General features: G+C 41.3%; 1 protein-coding gene across 1 annotated transcript in view; it reads left to right on the top strand.

The window, feature by feature from the left end:
* LOC116328974 (ankyrin-2-like) overlaps nucleotides 1-19,722 on the top strand; it is an 86,073-nt gene that overhangs the window by 54,279 nt on the left and 12,072 nt on the right. The window contains exons 38-49 of the mRNA XM_039608771.1: nucleotides 163-288; nucleotides 439-561; nucleotides 1,993-2,025; nucleotides 2,260-2,281; nucleotides 4,229-5,794; nucleotides 6,626-6,682; nucleotides 6,773-8,794; nucleotides 9,288-9,365; nucleotides 9,499-9,630; nucleotides 9,728-9,865; nucleotides 10,164-10,398; nucleotides 10,764-10,824. Of these exons, the coding sequence (XP_039464705.1) occupies nucleotides 163-288; nucleotides 439-561; nucleotides 1,993-2,025; nucleotides 2,260-2,281; nucleotides 4,229-5,794; nucleotides 6,626-6,682; nucleotides 6,773-8,794; nucleotides 9,288-9,365; nucleotides 9,499-9,630; nucleotides 9,728-9,865; nucleotides 10,164-10,398; nucleotides 10,764-10,824 (4,593 nt within the window). The remainder of the gene's footprint in view (nucleotides 1-162; nucleotides 289-438; nucleotides 562-1,992; nucleotides 2,026-2,259; nucleotides 2,282-4,228; nucleotides 5,795-6,625; nucleotides 6,683-6,772; nucleotides 8,795-9,287; nucleotides 9,366-9,498; nucleotides 9,631-9,727; nucleotides 9,866-10,163; nucleotides 10,399-10,763; nucleotides 10,825-19,722) is intronic.

Raw genomic sequence — 19,722 nt, 5'->3', positions numbered from 1 at the left:
AACTTATACAAGAAAGTGTTAGGAAATGACCTGAAACCCCAATAAAACTTGTAATAAAACATGTAAGATGTCAGGCGATAAATGGGGCTGGAAAAGAGAAATCACGGTTGAGTGTTTTCCTGATTATTCCATCTTCCATCATCTATCTTTTACATTTATTAGGTCCTGGAAGGCAAACCTATCTATGCAGACTGCTTTGGTAACCTTGTTCCCCTCACGAAAAGTGGCCAACATCACCTCTTCAGCTTTTACGCCTTTAAGGAGAACCGATTAGCACTCTTCATCAAAGTGAGCGCTGTTCATCGTTTATTTCATTTAAGCAAGTGTTGCAAGCGTCAGCCGCAGTTCATCGTATTTTACTGTTCTTTCTTTGTATAACATGGAATTAGTTTTTACTGATGAGCAGCTGGCTAATGTTGACCCACTTGGCTTTGGCAGATCAGAGACAACACTCAGGAGCCATGTGGCCGCTTGTCATTTATGAAAGAACCGAGGAACTACAGGTCACTTGCACAAAATGCTATATGCAACCTCAACATCACACTTCCATCATACTGCAAGGTAAGGACGCTGTACCGATGCTGCTGGCGGTCGCGTGTCTTTATGAGTAAAAGCTGCGTGCTGGTTTTAGTGATTTAACATGAAAAGTCCTCTGGTTGCTTGAAACTCTAGACCATGTTGCAATAACACATATTACATACTAATGTCCCACTTATCAACTCCCTCAACTTCTTAAACGAAATCTAAATGTATCTCCAAAAGTTGATTCTGTTCATCTGGACGTTTCCCACTGAAAACGCTACGTCCAGATGAACAGACTCAACTTTGGAGATTTACTTACCTGGATGATTGAGCATGCATCAAGACGAAAATCTAAATGTAATGACTGATTTCTGTATCATTTTTCCATATGTATGCTTAAGATTCCAAGCACTAGTCAGCATTGCAGTGATAGTAACTTACTTTAACAACTGTGGTCATGGATGCTGTGTGGTGTCATGTTAAAGCACTGTGAAATATTTGTTTGTTCTTACATAGAATATACAGTTGTGGTCAGCAGTGTGCATGGACTTATGATGGGCGTGAATATCACGCTCATTGTATGATCTGTTCTTGTTCCAAGGTGGATTCATGGTACAAAATACATCTTTAATGGCTTTAAATAACAAAGGTTATTTCAGCTTTTCTTTAATCCACAGACAGACAAAACTATGCATACACACTCAAATATACAAGTGTGGTGCTGAAGGTTCTACAGTCAGAGGTGATGATAGGCTCTGAGCCTAAAACAAATACTACATGTGAAAAAAGATGTTAGTTGACTATAATATCCTCTCGCCCTTTAAGAAAATTGCAACTAACTGAATAAACTGTATGCAGTTGGTAAACGAACTAAAACAGCATGAAATTGTAAATATTCTGTGTTAATTTCTGGTATGATTTGGTGCTGGTCTTATCTGGCCACACTGGCAAAAGCTGGTGAGGGTCAAACCCCAGTCCCCACACACCAGCTAATTTAAATGAACTCTATCAATTCTGCCAAGGAGAGACAGAATTATGGAAGATACTTTTGGTCAAAGGTAAGGGACATTTAACCAAATATGCATCTATAATTTTGAGCCTGTGTGGATTAGAGAGAATCCAAAATAACTTAAAATTTGTGCATCTGATTTGTGTTTTTTAAAGTAATTAAAGATTTATGTTGCATAATTATTCCCCCTTTGGAAAAAGAACGATTAAAAAAGCCCAAAATGACCATAACATCCATGCCCATGATTAGTGCATGTAAACTTCTGACCACCGCTCTAGCACATATGTAATATATCTACCTAGTCCATCTCTGATGACCACTTTGACTTTCACTGACATCCACACTGACCTCTTGTTTTTGTTGCTATGGTAACCATTGGTTTCCCCTTTGTCTGACCTTAATATTGCTCTCGTTTCTATTTGTACATTGTTCTGCTTCTTGCTGCTTCTTGTTCCCAAAAGGAGTCTGATTCAGACCAAGAACAAGAGGAAGAGGTAAAAGCAGCCAGCGCTTCTCATTTCCCTTGTCTTCCCATTAGCTCCACTAATCTGTCTTTTCCTCTGTCTGTAGTTTAGACTGTGATTCAGCAGTGACATAGCTTATCTTTGCTCTTACATGTGCTCTTTCCCTTAGTAATAGGTGTAGTGATAGTTTGGGGTTTAAAATAATTAGCACGTGCACCGGTCAAAACATCCTAACTGTTGTATTTTCCATGTGATCTTTTTCAGACCAACAGACTGCTCGAGAAATGTAAGACATACTTTTACTTACATACTTTGCTCTGCAGCTTGTACTAACGTGGTTGCTGCTCTTTGATAAAAATGCATATATTTATTAATCAAAATGATATATCTCATAAATGGTGTGAATAAGTCTAACATTAGTAATGAGAATGCAGAGGAATAACCAGACTCATACACTGACACATTCGCCCTTAAGTCCATCTTTTCAAAGTTATGTTTCTCTATACTTTTCTTTTTTTGTAATGATTTGCACCTCATTTATTTCAATTTAATCCAATTTCATTCTTTTACCTTGACAATGCGAGATTGGAGATACGAGGAAAGAGTTAAACAATGCAACTTACGTATGTACATAAATATGATCTTCATTCATACTGTGGTGATGTTTATGTGATGGCCTATATATACATGTATATATCTATGTGCTAGCCTAAAAGCCAGCATAGCGCTAACACTGTAATAATTGTGGCTGCTGATGTGGTTGCACTTGGCCCTGATTGGCCAGGTGGGTGGGGAGGTGCAGCTAGTGTTGTGCAGTATAATTTGGGCTTTTATTCTGCATTTCCACACTCTCACTTCAGTCTGCATTGGTTAGATCAAAAAGAGACTCTCAATAGTAAAATTATTCACAGCTGCTTGTGGGATGTGAGTTAAATAACTGTAGCCATTATATAATGACAGACATGGAATAAATGGCCTTTAAAAGGAGATAGGACAAAATGTGATTCGTCATGAGTGAAGCACATCCAGACTCCACCTTCCTAATTCTGAACTTCCTTTTTCTTCCCAGTATTGTTCTTGTGGTGCAGTTTGTGCCATGTTGTACTAGGGTTGTGCTGGTATCATATGCGCTAAGTTCCTCAAGTTGGCTACTAGTGTAGTCAGGCTCCTCCCCCTCTCCCCTCCCACCATGGCTTGTCGTGTGGTAATGTGAACGTTCAGGAAAAAAAATCACAAAACATGTTAATTAGATACATTTTAAAATTCACTTTATAACAAATCAGCCCATATTTGTTACTGATTAAAATTCTATGGACCGTTTGTATTTTCAAAGGACTTTTCACACAGTATAAATGTCACTGACATTTTAAAAACTGGAATCGCTAAATGAATGGGCCCAGAACTCACCACATTACTGAATGAAGACAAGCAACTAAGTACCAGCTTTCTCATTACTCACTCTTCTCTATGACCTCTCCATCATCATTTCCCTTTACTTTGCATGGAAATAACTTGCCATACTTAAAAATGAATGCGTGTGCTGTGTGTCTGTGTGATTATATGTAACGTCTTCTTAGTGAGAGTTCATTTTGTTGTTTGTTCTTTATGTCACAGTTTTTTTGCTTCTGTGTTCCTTTTTTGTGAGTTTTCATTATGGTTGTCTTTCAAATGCTGATTTAGGCAAAAGCAGAATGGAGTGAAATAGAATTAATTCCTGCTTAAATTCTTTGAAATGAAATATTAGCTTTGCAATAGAGCTAAACATGACAAATCCTCATACGCCATTTACATTATCACTGGCTTTCTTTCATAGAGTTAGTGACATTTCCCATACATCTGAGCAATCTTGAGATGTTTTGATGTTGTTTCTGTTTCGTTTGTTCTTTTCTTTTGTTGTGTTTTTCTAGTGTTTTTTATGAATTCCAGTTTTGATCAGTATTTTTGTCTTGTGAGTGTGGATGCAAGTGTAAAAGCAAGTTATTTCCTGCTCATATCCTTTCCCATTGGTATGTCTTTAGCATTTGCTTTACCACAGTTCCACACAGACATATGAAGCTACAAGCCTAATTCCTCTGATTCCCTGGTGTACAGTAGAACCCATTGTGAGTTTCTTGTCCTATGATCCCTGCGGTGTGCTCCAATCTTGTCCTGACCACATTCTCCAATGTCTGTCTCCTTTCATTTAAATTTTTAATTTTCTTTACTCCTTACTTGTTCTTCTTCCGTATGGAAGATGAAGAGACGGAGACATCAGTCCTGAAATCAGAGCTGATTCCAGAACCAGATCTTCTATCCGACGTGTCAGAGATGAAACAAGATTTGATCAAAATGACTGTCATCTTGACTGCAGACTCCGCTGAGAAATCCCCTTCCTTAGGAGGGTGTGGTCTAGAGAAAGGGACCGAGGAAGTTTCTGGAGAAGCGTTAGAAACAATGGAAAAAGACTTAGAGAAAGTCAAAGAGGACCTAGAGAAAGTCAGTGAAATACTGAGGAGTGGAACGTATGAGGGTGAGGTGGCAGAGGAGGCAGCGAAAGCAGCTAGACTGGCTGAGGAATGGGTTCTCCTCTCAGACAGTGAGATAGAAGAAGCCAAAAAGATGGCAGCTTTAGAAAATCAAGAGCCTGTCTTACGAGAAAGTAGAGGTAACAGAGGGACTCCCAGACCTAAAGCCATCAAGGACAGTGGTGACCTTAAAGAATACCTGCTGGATGTACCAATAAGCTCTAAAGTTAAAGCCAAAAAAGAGACAAGTTTCCAGGAAAGATTCACTGATGTTGTACTACGCAAAAGTACAAAACCAACCACTCCAACCAAAGTACATGACAAACCCACCACTGGTGATGTTAAAAAGCCAGTGAGACGGAAGGGAAAAGACCAGGGGAAGACAGAGGAGCCGACAGAAGCAGGGAGTCATCTAAGCGTGCCCACAGCCAATGCCCCAGCATCCCCTGTATCCCCAGTGATTGAAGAAACTCCCATCGGATCAATAAAGGACAAAGTCAAAGCCTTACAACAGAAAGTGGAGGCAGAGCAAAAGAGCAAAAAGGTCACTGGAAGCAAACCTACGCATTTGCCTGTTATGAGCAAATCCTCCCCAAAAGCCAAAGAAACCGCTAAGTCAAAGCAGGCCCCGCCTAAATCCCCTAAAGCTGATTCTGAAAAACTTGAGGAGACCATGTCAGTTAAAGAGCTGATGCAAGCATTCCAAACGGGTCAAGACCCCTCAAAGAGAAAGTCTGGGCTATTTGAGCTCAAAACATCCTCTTCATCCAAATCAGAAAAAAGCACTAAATCTGAAACTATCCACACAAAATCCACGACGAAAGCAGCAGCTTCACGTGTCTCTCAAGAGCGAGAAGTGTCATTGGATTCCAAACCCCAAAAGAAACTGATCAGTCAGCAAGACAAAGACATAAAACCCTCTGCTGATTCAGAGCTAACTGACACTGTAGACTTTGGAAACGGTGGCCTTGATGATAGCTCTGGCAGCTTTAAACATGAGGGGGTGGCAGACTCCCTAAGTTCTGGAAATGGAACCTCTCATTTGAGCTCTGAAGACAGTTACAAACATGAGGGTCTAGCCACTCCGGGCACAAGCCCTGAAAGTCTATGTCTTTCTCCCAAAACTGTAAAGCAGACCTCTACAACTTCGGCACCAGCTGCCACAACAGTAAAGAAAGAGAGTAAAGACACAGAGAAGGGTGGGGATTCTGGTATAGGGACCACTGGTGACCAACTCTCTACAGAATTGACCCTCCTTGTCTCTTCCAGCAAGGCTACAGATGACCACACTACAAGTGAGTCTATATCTGTTAAGAGGAGTGAGTCAAAGCCATCTAAACCACAAAAGCTTACAAAAAAAATTTCAGAGACTATAGAAACTTTTCTTAGCGATGACGAAAGCCCTGATCGTCAGCTAGTATTGCCTTTAGTTGGGTCTTCAGCCCCTAGATCCTCGTCTCAGCATCACGAAAGCTTAGATTTACTTTTAAAGCAAGACGCAGATGCTCTCAGTCCATTAGCTGATGACTCTTTAACAATAAGCCACAGAGACTCGTTAGAGGGTAGTCCTCTCATGGAAGAAAATTCCTCCCACAAATCCCCAGACTCTATTGAACCCAGCCCAACTAAGGAATCACCTCCTCATGACTCCTTAGAGAGCAGTCCTGTAGAGCTAAAAAGCTGCCCAATATTCCCACTAGGTCCACCTAGCAAATCCTCTAGCCATCCAGAGCCTCCCAAAGATGCAGAATTCCCTGAGGAAACTGTGCGCAGTAGGCTTCTTCGAGACCATGAGGCTAGTGCTGATGATGACAGTTGTGAGCAGACGTCTCAGATGACAAGTTCTGGTAAGAGCCCCCTCTCCCCTGACACTCCTAGTTCTGAAGAGGTAAGTTATGAGGTAAACCCCAAACCCCCTGATCATTCATTCCTCTTTGCTCTATCAAAACCGGCTGTCATCCCTGAAGACCCAGAAGAAGATAATACATCAGACAGCCATGAAGCTAGGAGAAAGATCACTCCTGAGGAAGAGATGTTTAAGATGGCAGCCAAAATAAAAACATTTAATGAAATGGAACAAGACGTGAAGAGCAAAACGAAGTCTAGAAAAGATTTGTTTTCTCCAGCAGATGCCAAAATAGGGGATGACAGCTGTGAAAGTGAGAAGCTATCGCAAAGTGAATGTGGGTTCAGTACACCCACAGAGGATTCAAAATTAGCTCTTTTTGTTGATCCCCTTATTAAAGTACAACCTCCCTCTCCTTTTTCAGCAGGTTTGAATGATGGATCCCACAGCAAAGAGGCCAAGAGCACATCATCAGCCAGTGTCACCTCAGAGGGACCTCACTCTGTCTCAGACCAGCATCATTCAAAATCCCAACTGAAAAAAGAAGAAAGTTGCCCACTATCTGGAAAAGCCGATAAAGACAATAGCAACACAAAGGCATCAACATCAAACACTAAAAATAGGACTGATGAGCAGAAGGAAGAAAGCTTGAGGAAGTCAAGGGAAAGTAGAGGAGATGATACGCATGGTCAGGAGTTAGAGATTAGTGAGCCACAGACAGGTGTGCTGAAAAGATGTAGTAATGTAACAGATGAAGTTAAAGGAGATCAGGCTGGACTCTGTGAAACTGTTATTACAAGTAAGACACAGGAAACGTTTAAACCAGAGGTCTGTATCTATGATGACACAGAGGAGGACGACGAGGCACTGGAACTTCCCAGGACCGAGTCAAAAGGTGTCACTGCAAGGGTAGATACAGACTCTTGGTCTGCAATGCGGGAGGATGATGCCACATTTGAAGCTCGTGTAAAAGAGGAGGAACAGAAGATACTGAATCTGGTTGTTGACCGTCAGTCTCAGCAAGCAACTCCAGACACCACACCTGGTAGGACACCAACAGAAGAGAGCACTCCCACCAGTGAGCCCAATCCTTTTCTATTCCAAGAAGGGAAGCTATTTGAGATGACCCGCAGTGGTGCTATTGACATGACAAAGAGAAGCTACGAGGAAGAGGCTGTTGGCTTTGCCTTTTTCCAGATAGGAGAACAGCCTTTAGAGGAGCCTATCTTAGAAGAGGCCAGACAAGAGAGTCAAAGATCTGCTACAGAACCGGAAGTTGGTCTCAATTTAACACTAGAGGTTAAGACTGATAACAGTGAGCAATCCAAAGAAACAGCTGATTCACAGCTTCAGTCCTCGCCTGAAAATGAACAGCCAAGCTGCAAAGCTGATGCCTCCAAATCTAAAATCCCCAAAATGGGCATTTCAGCTTCAACTAAACCTACAAAGAAAGATCAGACATCCCCAGAACTTCTAGAGATGAAAACAGAGATAACTGAAAGATCCTTAGATTTAGACACAAGTGATCAAATGATAACAAATGTACAGACAGCAGATACTACTATCACTAGATCAGTTTACTCTGAGCAGGGGGAAGAGTCCTCTGATTCTTCTCCAGAGGAACCACAGTCAGTAATAGAAGCCCCCAAAACAACAGGAAAATCCAAACAAAGCGCTTCCAGTAGTGTTAAAAAGACTCCAGTCAAAGCACCAGCTAAGCCTACTTCTTCTCAAGGCCGCGGTAAATCAACAGTTCATTCTCCATCTCATGCAGTTTCCCCTTCAAGCACTCTTAAAAAAGAGGCCATCTCTACTTCTGAATCTAAATCTAGAATTCCAGTTAAAGCTAGCACTATCAAGCCTGACTCTACTGTCAAACGTGCTGAAAATAACCAAGACAAAAAACTTAAGGTCCCTGTGAAAAAGGATACAAGGAGAAAATCTGAGACAGATGCAGGTCCCTCTGTGGATGTCAAAACCAAGACTCCATCTTCCAAAGCCAAGAGTTTCTGTGAGGGGGAGTCTCCCAGGTCGTCTTCTAAAAAAGAACAGGGTCGTCCTTTGAGTGCAGAGTCGGCAAAATCTAAGGGTTTTCAGTCCAGATTGCCAGTCCGAGGCAAAAGCGGTCAGTCGTCACATTCAACAACACCCACTAAAGAAAAAAGGGAGCTGTATAAAGAGCCCGTTGAGTTCTTTGAAGAGATAAGTGATGAAGCAGCAAAACTGGTGGCAAGGTTGGCACAGTCAGAGGCAGACAAAGAGCAAGAGGTTGCAGCCACCATCTCAGATGATGAGAGCAGTCTCATTGATCCTTCAGTCATAGAAAGAGAACATTTCCCAGAGATGCAGTTCCCTCCCTCAGGAGACATCTTTCCCATTAGACCACTGTGGGATGAACCTGTTGAGACACAGATGCAGCGAATCCCAGACGATAAAGTCCAAAGTCAAGGTATCCCCCCAGTTTAAGGGGCTATTCTCTATCTCTTGTGCCTCATTAGTACAATAGCTAAAGGTGCTGCCTCTCTGTCTCTTATGATTATATCTTCTTGAAGTAAAAAGAAAAACATGTTGCTGTGTTGCTTGAACTGTATTTTTGTTTGTAATGATGTCTCACTTTCCTTGTATGTGTGCTGAAAATCTCAAGATTGACTTAAAGGCTTTATCAAACTTGTGAAAACAACCTTAAAGATTAAAATGTGAAGAATATCCAGAACAATTAAATGTAATGGCAAAAATGGATGAAAATGCTCATGAACGCTGTACAGACACATTATGCTCTAGGGTATAGGTCTGGATCCTTCATTAATCCTATGTAAAGACATCGTTAGTAGAACACAAAAAAGAAAGCCAGTGAAGGTGTTTTATTTTTTCATACTTGTGAACATATCATTTGGAACACATTGCGGTTCTGACCGCTCATGGCTGTCTGGTGGTATTTGCAGTAGATCCACAGGATGACGCAGAGAGAAAAGAACAACGGTTGGCCATTATAGCTGACCACCTTGGCTTCAGCTGGACGGGTGAGTGACACCTCATCACAGCGATGAAGCCCTCAAGCTCAATGCATAGTTGGCAGGCCCTCAAGATACACCAGACATTCAAACGTATCTTCAAATATTCACAATTGTTACTATATCATCTTCTCACCAACAGAGTTAGCACAGGAGCTTGACTTCAGTGAGGAGAGGATCAATGAGATAAGAACTGGAAATCCCAACTCACTTCAAGACCAAAGTCACGCTCTTCTGAAAATCTGGACAGAGAGGGAGGGAAATCTTGCCACAGGTCAGTGTTTAGTTCCTGTAGTTGGTACACAATTCTCAGAATTATTGCTTTGAAGAATTGTCAGCTTTAAAGTTAAACTTTTTTTCTGTTTCAACAGAAGCAACACTTATCAAAAGACTGACAAAGATCAATCGAATGGATATTGTTCACCTTATTGAAAGCAGGACGTCTGATGAAGAAACCTCACATACGTATGCAGAAATTGAGTGGACCATAGCACAGGACCATAGTGAAGGTACACAAGCTAGCCTTAATTTGAGGCTTAGGTTCACATCTAACCAAATACTTTGAGTATACAATACTAAAACAGAAAAGCTGTAAGATTCATGCACGAGATTGGGTGATGTCTTCTAGTTACTATAAGTTTGCTAGAATCTAGTAATTTAGTAAACAACTTTACTAGAATCTAGTAAACTTGGTAAAATACATGTAAAACTTCTGTTCAAAGTGATATGACAGTGAGCTGTTGGATGTTGAGAGGTTAAAATTTCCCTTACATGCACTAAGGCTTCCTGTCCTGTGTGCCCAATCAGGTTTCTCTGCTCTTCATGAAGACATTGACAGCCCCAGGATTAGCAAGCGTACAGAGGCTGCAAAAAAGAATCCATGCTCAGGACAACAGGTACCTATAGTGTCAGCAGAAGACCTTTCATCCAGTTTGTCATCACTTCATGAGACAACAGGACGGTCAGTGACAGACTCCACAGCAGCAGGCCTTCTTAGAACTGTTCACGAAGACAAGCCACAAAAAGAGATGGAGACAACACAGTAAGTTACTCTGAAGGTTTCATTTAATGTCACCCCATCCACATTATCTCATAGTTCATTAACAGCTGTGGACATGTTTTGCAAATGGTTGCTACAAAGTGCATGTCAACAGAGAGAAACAAGGAACACATTGCAAAGGTTAAAGCGGTTTGCTAAGATGCTTCCTTTATTACTTCCTTTTAGTGATCGTTTTGACACAGATTTGCAAACTTAATAAGGTTTTTACTACTATGCATTAAATATTGTTGGTTTAATTAAATTTATGAAATATATTCTTTTACAGTAATATGAGTGAATAGGCCGATACTGTGTTATTTTGGTCATTTGTCTCAGCACTGCATTTCTACATTTTCTTTTCTTTGCAGCTTATCACAAAGAATATATGAGGAAATGACAGACTTGGTACACACTGGCAGTTTTAAACAAGTAAGTCCTTTCTTCACATTGTACTGCACCTCTCCCTATAATCTCCGATCCCATGTGCTACACCCTATGTACAAAGGGGCACCCAAGTTATGTGCCCAAGTTACCCCAACGTCCACCTTCCCCACTTTTGAACGATGTGACCATGAAGGGGCTGCTGAAAATGAGGGGGCAGAGGGAGGAGAGGATTGGAGCTTAGAGTGTCTGCAAAGAACCCACTCTGGAGACAAAGCTCATCATTTGTCTCCGTTGCCTTGGGGAGAGACATCCGACAGTTCTCAGACAGGTGTATGCGAAAGTCGACCGTTGTCAATGACTGATTTTGGAGACAGTTTGATCGAGTGTGAGCAAGTGGAGCAAGACTTTCAGAAACTGTTGATGGAGCTTACAGAAACCGATGAAGAACTATGCCTTACACAACAACATACTGGTGAAAAAATGCTTCCCACTCAACTTACTTCTGTACTCGCTTCCTATCCCCTCAATGTGATGGCAGAATGCACCCAAGCAAAACAAATGGCCACAAAACACATGGATGAAGTTTCATGCCGACTTTATAAGGTCCTGTATGGAAGCGATGTTGAAATTGTGGATTTGGATAGTGAGGATGTGTCTTTATTACCTACAACTTACTCTCCTGATTACACAAAGCAAGAAGTCAGGAACAATGAGGTTCATGCAGATGGCAGGCAAACAAAGGCTGATAAAGACATTTCAGAGTTTGTGGTTCAGAGTGATGTGCACCACACTTCTTATACAGGCAGTCTTGATGTGAAATTCATGAGTAGCGTGAGTGAAACCCAAAATACAAATCAGACTTTAGCTGATCATCCTGATGATGAGGATAATTTTGAGAAAATGCTGTCGCTCGGACAGAATGTACCTGAAAATGAGAACAAAGCAGCAACACAGATGGAGTTAGTATCTGAATATGTTGACGAGTGGGTTATCATTTCACGGTCTGGTACTGAGGAAAGACCGCTTTCTCCAGAGTCAGTAACTGAATACAGGCCAATGTCTCCAGACTCAGCAATGTTAGATATTAAATCATACTCCCCTGAGTCTGTGACAATAAATGAAGACTTGTCCATAGACTCTCCCATACCACAATATGTATCATGTGTGAATCATCCTGTTACCATTAATTACCACTCATCATCATCAGAATCTATGCTGTCAGATACAGAGTATGAAGCTATGCCATTGCTTTTTGAGAAAAGAACAGTATCTCCTGATTCTCTTGGCTCTGTAAGTGATAATGAGCAGCTGTTAAACCCAAAAGGACTTGAGGGGATTCAAACAGCAGTTAGTGTAGAAGAGGGAAAAGTTGAAATACCTGAAACAGCAGCATATGAAAGTGCTGACGTAGAGAAACAGTTTTTGGCATTTTCACCTCATCAGGACAAATCTTCATCTTCAACACAACATTCTATACCAGTCTGTAGTTTAGCTTTTGATGCAGACCACTGCAAGCTCATGTCTCAAATCTGTGACCCACAGTATGTAGGAGTGGCAAACTGCCACGTTTATAAAACCAGGCCGCAATCTTATCTAGCTGATTCAGAGGAGACTGTTGAAGATAAAGCTGCTGATTTTCCATCAGATTTTTGCAACATGTCCCTATCACTTCATTCTGAAACAAAATGTAGACCAGTATCACCAGAAGTGGTATTGCTTGAAGACATTTTTAGATCAGATTCCTCCCACTCACTGAGGATCTTTCCAACTAGTTCTGTTACAACTACAATGGAAAGGTCCTCATCACCTGATTCACTCTGCTCTGATCTAGAATATGGGTCTGTGTCTCTGGAAGCATTATTCTCTGAAAACAGAGCTTCATCTCCAGATTCTGTTGATGAAGACAGGCCGCATTCACCTGAGTCACCCATCCCAGAGTTTAAAATAGCTTTGTCAGAAGGTTATGTTACAGCTACAATGGAAAGATCCTCATCACTTGATTCAATTTGCTCTGATCTAGAATACGGGTCTGTGTCTCTAGAATCATTATTCTCTGAAAACAGAGCTTCATCTCCAGATTCTGTTGATGAAGACAGGCCGCATTCATCTGAGTCACCCATCCCAGAGTTTAAAATAGCTTTGTCAGAAGGTTATGTTACAGCTACAATGGAAAGATCCTCATCACTTGATTCAATTTGCTCTGATCTAGAATATGGGTCTGTGTCTCTGGAATCATTATTCTCTGAAAACAGAGCTTCATCTCCAGATTCTGTTGATGAAGACAGGCCGCATTCATCTGAGTCACCCATCCCAGAGTTTAAAATAGTTTTGTCAGAAGGTTATGTTACAGCTACAATGGAAAGGTCCTCATCACTTGATTCAAATTGCTCTGATTTAGAATACGGGTCTGTGTCTCTGGAATCATTATTCTCTGAAAACAGAGCTTCATCTCCAGATTCTGTTGATGAAGACAGGCCGCATTCATCTGAGTCACCCATCCCAGAGTTTAAAATAGTTTTGTCAGAAGGTTATGTTACAGCTACAATGGAAAGGTCCTCATCACTTGATTCAATTTGCTCTGATCTAGAATACGGGTCTGTGTCTCTAGAATCATTATTCTCTGAAAACAGAGCTTCATCTCCAGATTCCGTTGATGAAGACAGGCCGCATTCACCTGAGTCACCCATCCCAGAGTTTAAAACAGCTTTGTCAGAAGGTTATGTTACAGCTACAATGGAAAGATCCTCATCACCTGATTCACTCTGCTCTGATCTAGAATATGGGTCTGTGACTCTGGAATCATTATTCTCTGAAAACAGAGCTTCATCTCCAGATTCTGTTGATGAAGACATGGCTCTTACATCTGAGTCACCCATCCCAGAGTTTAAAATAGCTTTGTCAGAAGGTTATGTTACAGCTACAATGGAAAGGTCCTCATCACTTGATTCAATTTGCTCTGATCTAGAATATGGGTCTGTGTCTCTGGAAGCATTATTCTCTGAAAACAGAGCTTCATCTCCAGATTCTGTTGCTGAAGACAGGCCGCATTCACCTGAGTCACCCATCCCAGAGTTTAAAATAGCTTTGTCAGAAGGTTATGTTACAGCTACAATGGAAAGATCCTCATCACCTGATTCACTCTGCTCTGATCTAGAATATGGGTCTGTGTCTCTGGAATCATTATTCTCTGAAAACAGAGCTTCATCTCCAGATTCTGTTGCTGAAGACAGGCCGCATTCACCTGAGTCACCCATCCCAGAGTTTAAAATAGCTTTGTCAGAAGGTTATGTTACAGCTACAATGGAAAGATCCTCATCACCTGATTCACTCTGCTCTGATCTAGAATACATGTCTGTGTCTCTGGAAGCATTATTCTCTGAAAACAGAGCTTCATCTCCAGATTCTGTTGCTGAAGACAGGCCGCATTCACCTGAGTCACCCATCCCAGAGTTTAAAACAGCTTTGTCAGAAGGTTATGTTTCAGCTACAATGGAAAGATCCTCATCACCTGATTCACTCTGCTCTGATCTAGAATATGGGTCTGTGTCTCTGGAAGCATTATTCTCTGAAAACAGAGCTTCATCTCCAGATTCTGTTGATGAAGACAGGCCGCATTCACCTGAGTCACCCATCCCAGAGTTTAAAATAGCTTTGTCAGAAGATTATGTTACAGCTACAATGGAAAGATCCTCATCACCTGATTCAATTTGCTCTGATCTAGAATATGGGTCTGTGTCTCTGGAAGCATTATTCTCTGAAAACAGAGCTTCATCTCCAGATTCTGTTGATGAAGACAGGCCGCATTCACCTGAGTCACCCATCCCAGAGTTTTATCTAGCTTTGTCAGAAGGTTATGTTACAGCTACAATGGAAAGATCCTCATCACTTGATTCACTCTGCTCTGATCTAGAATACGGGTCTGTGTCTTTGGAATCATTATTCTCTGAAAACAGAGCTTCATCTCCAGATTCTGTTGATGAAGACATGGCTCTTACATCTGAGTCACCCATCCCAGAGTTTAAAATAGTTTTGTCAGAAGGTTATGTTACAACTACAATGGAAAGATCCTCATCACTTGATTCAATTTGCTCTGATCTAGAATACGGGTCTGTGTCTCTAGAATCATTATTCTCTGAAAACAGAGCTTCATCTCCAGATTCTGTTGATGAAGACATGGCTCTTACATCTGAGTCACCCATCCCAGAGTTTAAAATAGTTTTGTCAGAAGGTTATGTTACAGCTACAATGGAAAGGTCCTCATCACTTGATTCAATTTGCTCTGATCTAGAATACGAGTCTGTGTCTCTGGAAGCATTATTCTCTGAAAACAGAGCTTCATCTCCAGATTCCGTTGATGAAGACAGGCCGCATTCACCTGAGTCACCCATCCCAGAGTTTAAAACAGCTTTGTCAGAAGGTTATGTTACAGCTACAATGGAAAGATCCTCATCACCTGATTCACTCTGCTCTGATCTAGAATATGGGTCTGTGTCTCTGGAAGCATTATTCTCTGAAAACAGAGCTTCATCTCCAGATTCTGTTGCTGAAGACAGGCCGCATTCACCTGAGTCACCCATCCCAGAGTTTAAAACAGCTTTGTCAGAAGGTTATGTTTCAGCTACAATGGAAAGATCCTCATCACCTGATTCACTCTGCTCTGATCTAGAATATGGGTCTGTGTCTCTGGAAGCATTATTCTCTGAAAACAGAGCTTCATCTCCAGATTCTGTTGATGAAGACAGGCCGCATTCACCTGAGTCACCCATCCCAGAGTTTAAAATAGCTTTGTCAGAAGGTTATGTTACAGCTACAATGGAAAGGTCCTCATCACCTGATTCACTCTGCTCTGATCTAGAATATGGGTCTGTGACTCTAGAATCATTATTCTCTGAAAACAGAGCTTCATCTCCAGATTCTGTTGATGAAGACATGGCTCTTACATCTGAGTCACCCATCCCAGAGTTTAAAATAGCTTTGTCAGAAGGTTATGTTACAACTACAATGGAAAGATCCTCATCACCTGATTCAATTTGCTCTGATCTAGAATATGGGTCTGTGACTCTGGAATCATTATTCTCTGAAAACAGAGCTTCATCTCCAGATTCTGTTGATGAAGACAGGCCGCATTCACCTGAGTCACCCATCCCAGAGTTTAAAATAGCTTTGTCAGAAGGTTATGTTACAGCTACAATGGAAAGATCCTCATCACCTGATTCACTCTGCTCTGATCTAGAATATGGGTCTGTGTCTCTGGAATCATTATTCTCTGAAAACAGAGCTTCATCTCCAGATTCTGTTGATGAAGACATGGCTCTTACATCTGAGTCACCCATCCCAGAGTTTAAAATAGCTTTGTCAGAAGGTTATGTTACAGCTACAATGGAAAGATCTTCATCACCTGATTCAATTTGCTCTGATCTAGAATACGGGTCTGTGACTCTGGAATCATTATTCTCCGAAAACAGAGCTTCATCTCCAGATTCTGTTGATGAAGACAGGCCGCATTCATCTGAGTCACCCATCCCAGAGTTTAAAATAGCTTTGTCAGAAAGTTATGTTACATCTACAATGGAAAGGTCCTCATCACCTGATTCAATTTGCTCTGATCTAGAATATGGGTCTGTGTCTCTGGAATCATTATTCTCTGAAAACAGAGCTTCATCTCCAGATTCTGTTGATGAAGACATGGCTCTTACATCTGAGTCACCCATCCCAGAGTTTAAAATAGCTTTGTCAGAAGGTTATGTTACAGCTACAATGGAAAGGTCCTCATCACTTGATTCAATTTGCTCTGATCTAGAATACGGGTCTGTTTCTCTGGAATCATTATTCTCTGAAAACAGAGCTTCATCTCCAGATTCTGTTGATGAAGACAGGTCGCATTCACCTGAGTCACCCATCCCAGAGTTTAAAATAGCTTTGTCAGAAGGTTTTGTTACAGCTACAGTGGAAAGGTCCTCATCACCTGATTCACTCTGCTCTGATCTAGAATATGGGTCTGTGTCTCTGGAATCAATATTCTCTGAAAACAGAGCTTCATCTCCAGATTCTGTTGATGAAGACATGGCTCTTACATCTGAGTCACCCATCCCAGAGTTTAAAATAGCTTTGTCAGAAGGTTACGTTACAGCTACAATGGAAAGGTCCTCATCACCTGATTCAATTTGCTCTGATCTAGAATACGGGTCTGTGTCTCTGGAAGCATTATTCTCTGAATACAGAGCTTCATCTCCAGATTCTGTTGATGAAGACATGGCTCTTACACCTGAGTCACCCATCCCAGAGTTTAAACTAGTTTTGTCAGAAGGTCATGTTACAGCTACAATGGAAAGGTCCTCATCACCTGATTCAATTTGCTCTGATCTAGAATACGGGTCTGTGTCTCTGGAATCATTATTCTCTGAAAACAGAGCTTCATCTCCAGATTCTGTTGATGAAGACAGGCCGCATTCACCTGAGTCACCCATCCCAGAGTTTAAAATAGCTTTGTCAGAAGGTTATGTTACAGCTACAGTGGAAAGGTCCCCATCACCTGATTCAATTTGCTCTGATCTAGAATACGGGTCTGTGTCTCTGGAACCATTATTCTCTGAAAACAGAGCTTCATCTCCAGATTCTGTTGATGAAGACAGGCCGCATTCACCTGAGTCACCCATCCCAGAGTTTTATCTTGCTTTGTCAGAAGGTTATGTTACAGCTATAATGGAAAGGTCCTCATCACCTCATTCAATTTGCTCTGATCTAGAATACGGGTCTGTGTCTCTGGAATCATTATTCTCTGAAAACAGAGCTTCATCTCCAGATTCTGTTGATGAAGACAGGCCGCATTCACCTGAGTCACCCATCCCAGAGTTTTATCTTGCTTTGTCAGAAGGTTATGTTACAGCTACAATGGAAAGGTCCTCATCACCTGATTCAATTTGCTCTGATCTAGAATACGGGTCTGTGTCTCTGGAACCATTATTCTCTGAAAACAGAGCTTCATCTCCAGATTCCGTTGATGAAGACAGGCTGCATTCACCTGAGTCACCCATCCCAGAGTTTAAAATAGCTTTGTCAGAAGGTTATGTTACAGCTACAATGGAAAGGTCCTCATCACCTGATTCAATTTGCTCTGATCTAGAATACGGGTCTGTGTCTCTGGAATCATTATTCTCTGAAAACAGAGCTTCATCTCCAGATTCTGTTGATGAAGACAGGTCGCATTCACCTGAGTCACCCATCCCAGAGTTTAAACTAGTTTTGTCAGATGGTTATGTTACAGCTACAGTGGAAAGGTCCTCATCACCTGATTCACTCTGCTCTGATCTAGAATATGGGTCTGTGTCTCTAGAATCATTATTCTCCGAAAACAGAGCTTCATCTCCAGATTCTGTTGATGAAGACAGGCCTCTATGTGCCATTACAGCTACTCTGGAAAAACCCTCATCACCCGTTTCTGTTTCGTCAAAGAATGAGTATTCAGTTCTATCATTTTGCTCTGCAGTTCAACCATCATCTTTGCATTCTGAAATTTCTGGAGAAAACATTGGTTACTCTCCAATACCGACATTTGAAACAGGTCTTACTGACTCAATTTCATGTACTGATCATAAATTACTACTTTCTAAGTCACTGATTTCAAATTCTGAGCTTCAACAATCAAGTGTAGACATAACTTGTACTGAACAGACACCCAAATCTCCTGAATCAGGAATCACAGAGTTTACAGACACTGCTGATAGTGGTAAGTCTTTAAAGAAGGTCAAAGTTCCCATCTATAAACTTGTTTATGGTGCGGAACTTTGGAAGCTAAGTTCTCAAATACATGATCATCAGTATGTCGGAGAGACAAGTAAAACTGGGTTTTTTGAGTATGCTGGAACAAAAACTGAGTATGTTCTGGAGGATTCAGAGGACAGACCATTGTCACCTGATTCTAAGTCAAAAAACAGGTCTTTATTGCTGGAGGAAATTGTAGATTGTCCAGATTCTTTGAAAGGCATCTGCTCAGATTCCCCAGTTCCTCCGATTTTCCCTTACTTTGCTAACATTTCAGAGTGTCACTCATATTTACCGGAATCAGATGTGTCAACTGATGGATCAGACCACAACAAAAGCAGCCCTTTATCACATGTTTCTGTAATATCTGCAGATGGAAGCATTCCATTTTTTCCTGATTCACCCTTACAAGACTTCAGACCTGTAGTACCTGAATTGCACAGAGCTGCCTTTGGATATAGGTCCTCCAAACCAGAGTCATTGCTTTCAGATACTGAATATGGCTTTTCAACTTCAGTGGTCTTTACAGATGAGAGAACATACTCACCTCAATCAGCTTCCAATCTTGAAGACAAGGTGTCAGCAGCTGATGAAACATTCAGGGCACACCAGATGATATGTCAGCTGTATGATCCTCATTATGTGGGAGAAAGTTTTGTAAACAGAGCTGAAATAGTTGATGATACTGGGACCAATGTAGAATGTATTCAACTCGATTCAGATGTGGAAGAGAGAGAATTTTCTGCTTTATTTCTTGAACCTTCAGTTTCATCAAAGTTTAGTCCTGCTGAGTCTTGCATCCTTGGCAGTCTAAGGTCTTCCAACTCAGAAACTGAATTGCGGCCACTTTCACCAGAGTCAGTAATGGAATATGGGCCAATGTCACCTGAAGAATTAGTGACAGAAATAAGAAGATGGTCTCCTGATTCAAGGGCATCCATTACTGAGTTTAGGCCTCTATCTCCAGATTCTCCTCTACCACCACCATTTAACCCAGATATAGAAGAAGCTATGTTAGTTTTTGGAAGCAGGTCATCATCACCTACATTTCTCATGTTGGACAATGACTTAGAAGTTTTGGACATGCAATTTGTTGAGGTGAAGGGGCAATCATATACACCAGATTCTGAAAATGAATTTAGGACACTTTCCCCTGATTCACCTATACCTGAATTCAAACAT

Source organism: Oreochromis aureus, linkage group 3, assembly GCF_013358895.1.
Source record: "Oreochromis aureus strain Israel breed Guangdong linkage group 3, ZZ_aureus, whole genome shotgun sequence".
NCBI classification, from domain to species: Eukaryota; Metazoa; Chordata; class Actinopteri; order Cichliformes; family Cichlidae; genus Oreochromis; species Oreochromis aureus.
The sequence above is the reverse complement of the archived record's forward strand: the minus strand, read 5'-3'. Positions and strand labels throughout refer to the sequence as shown.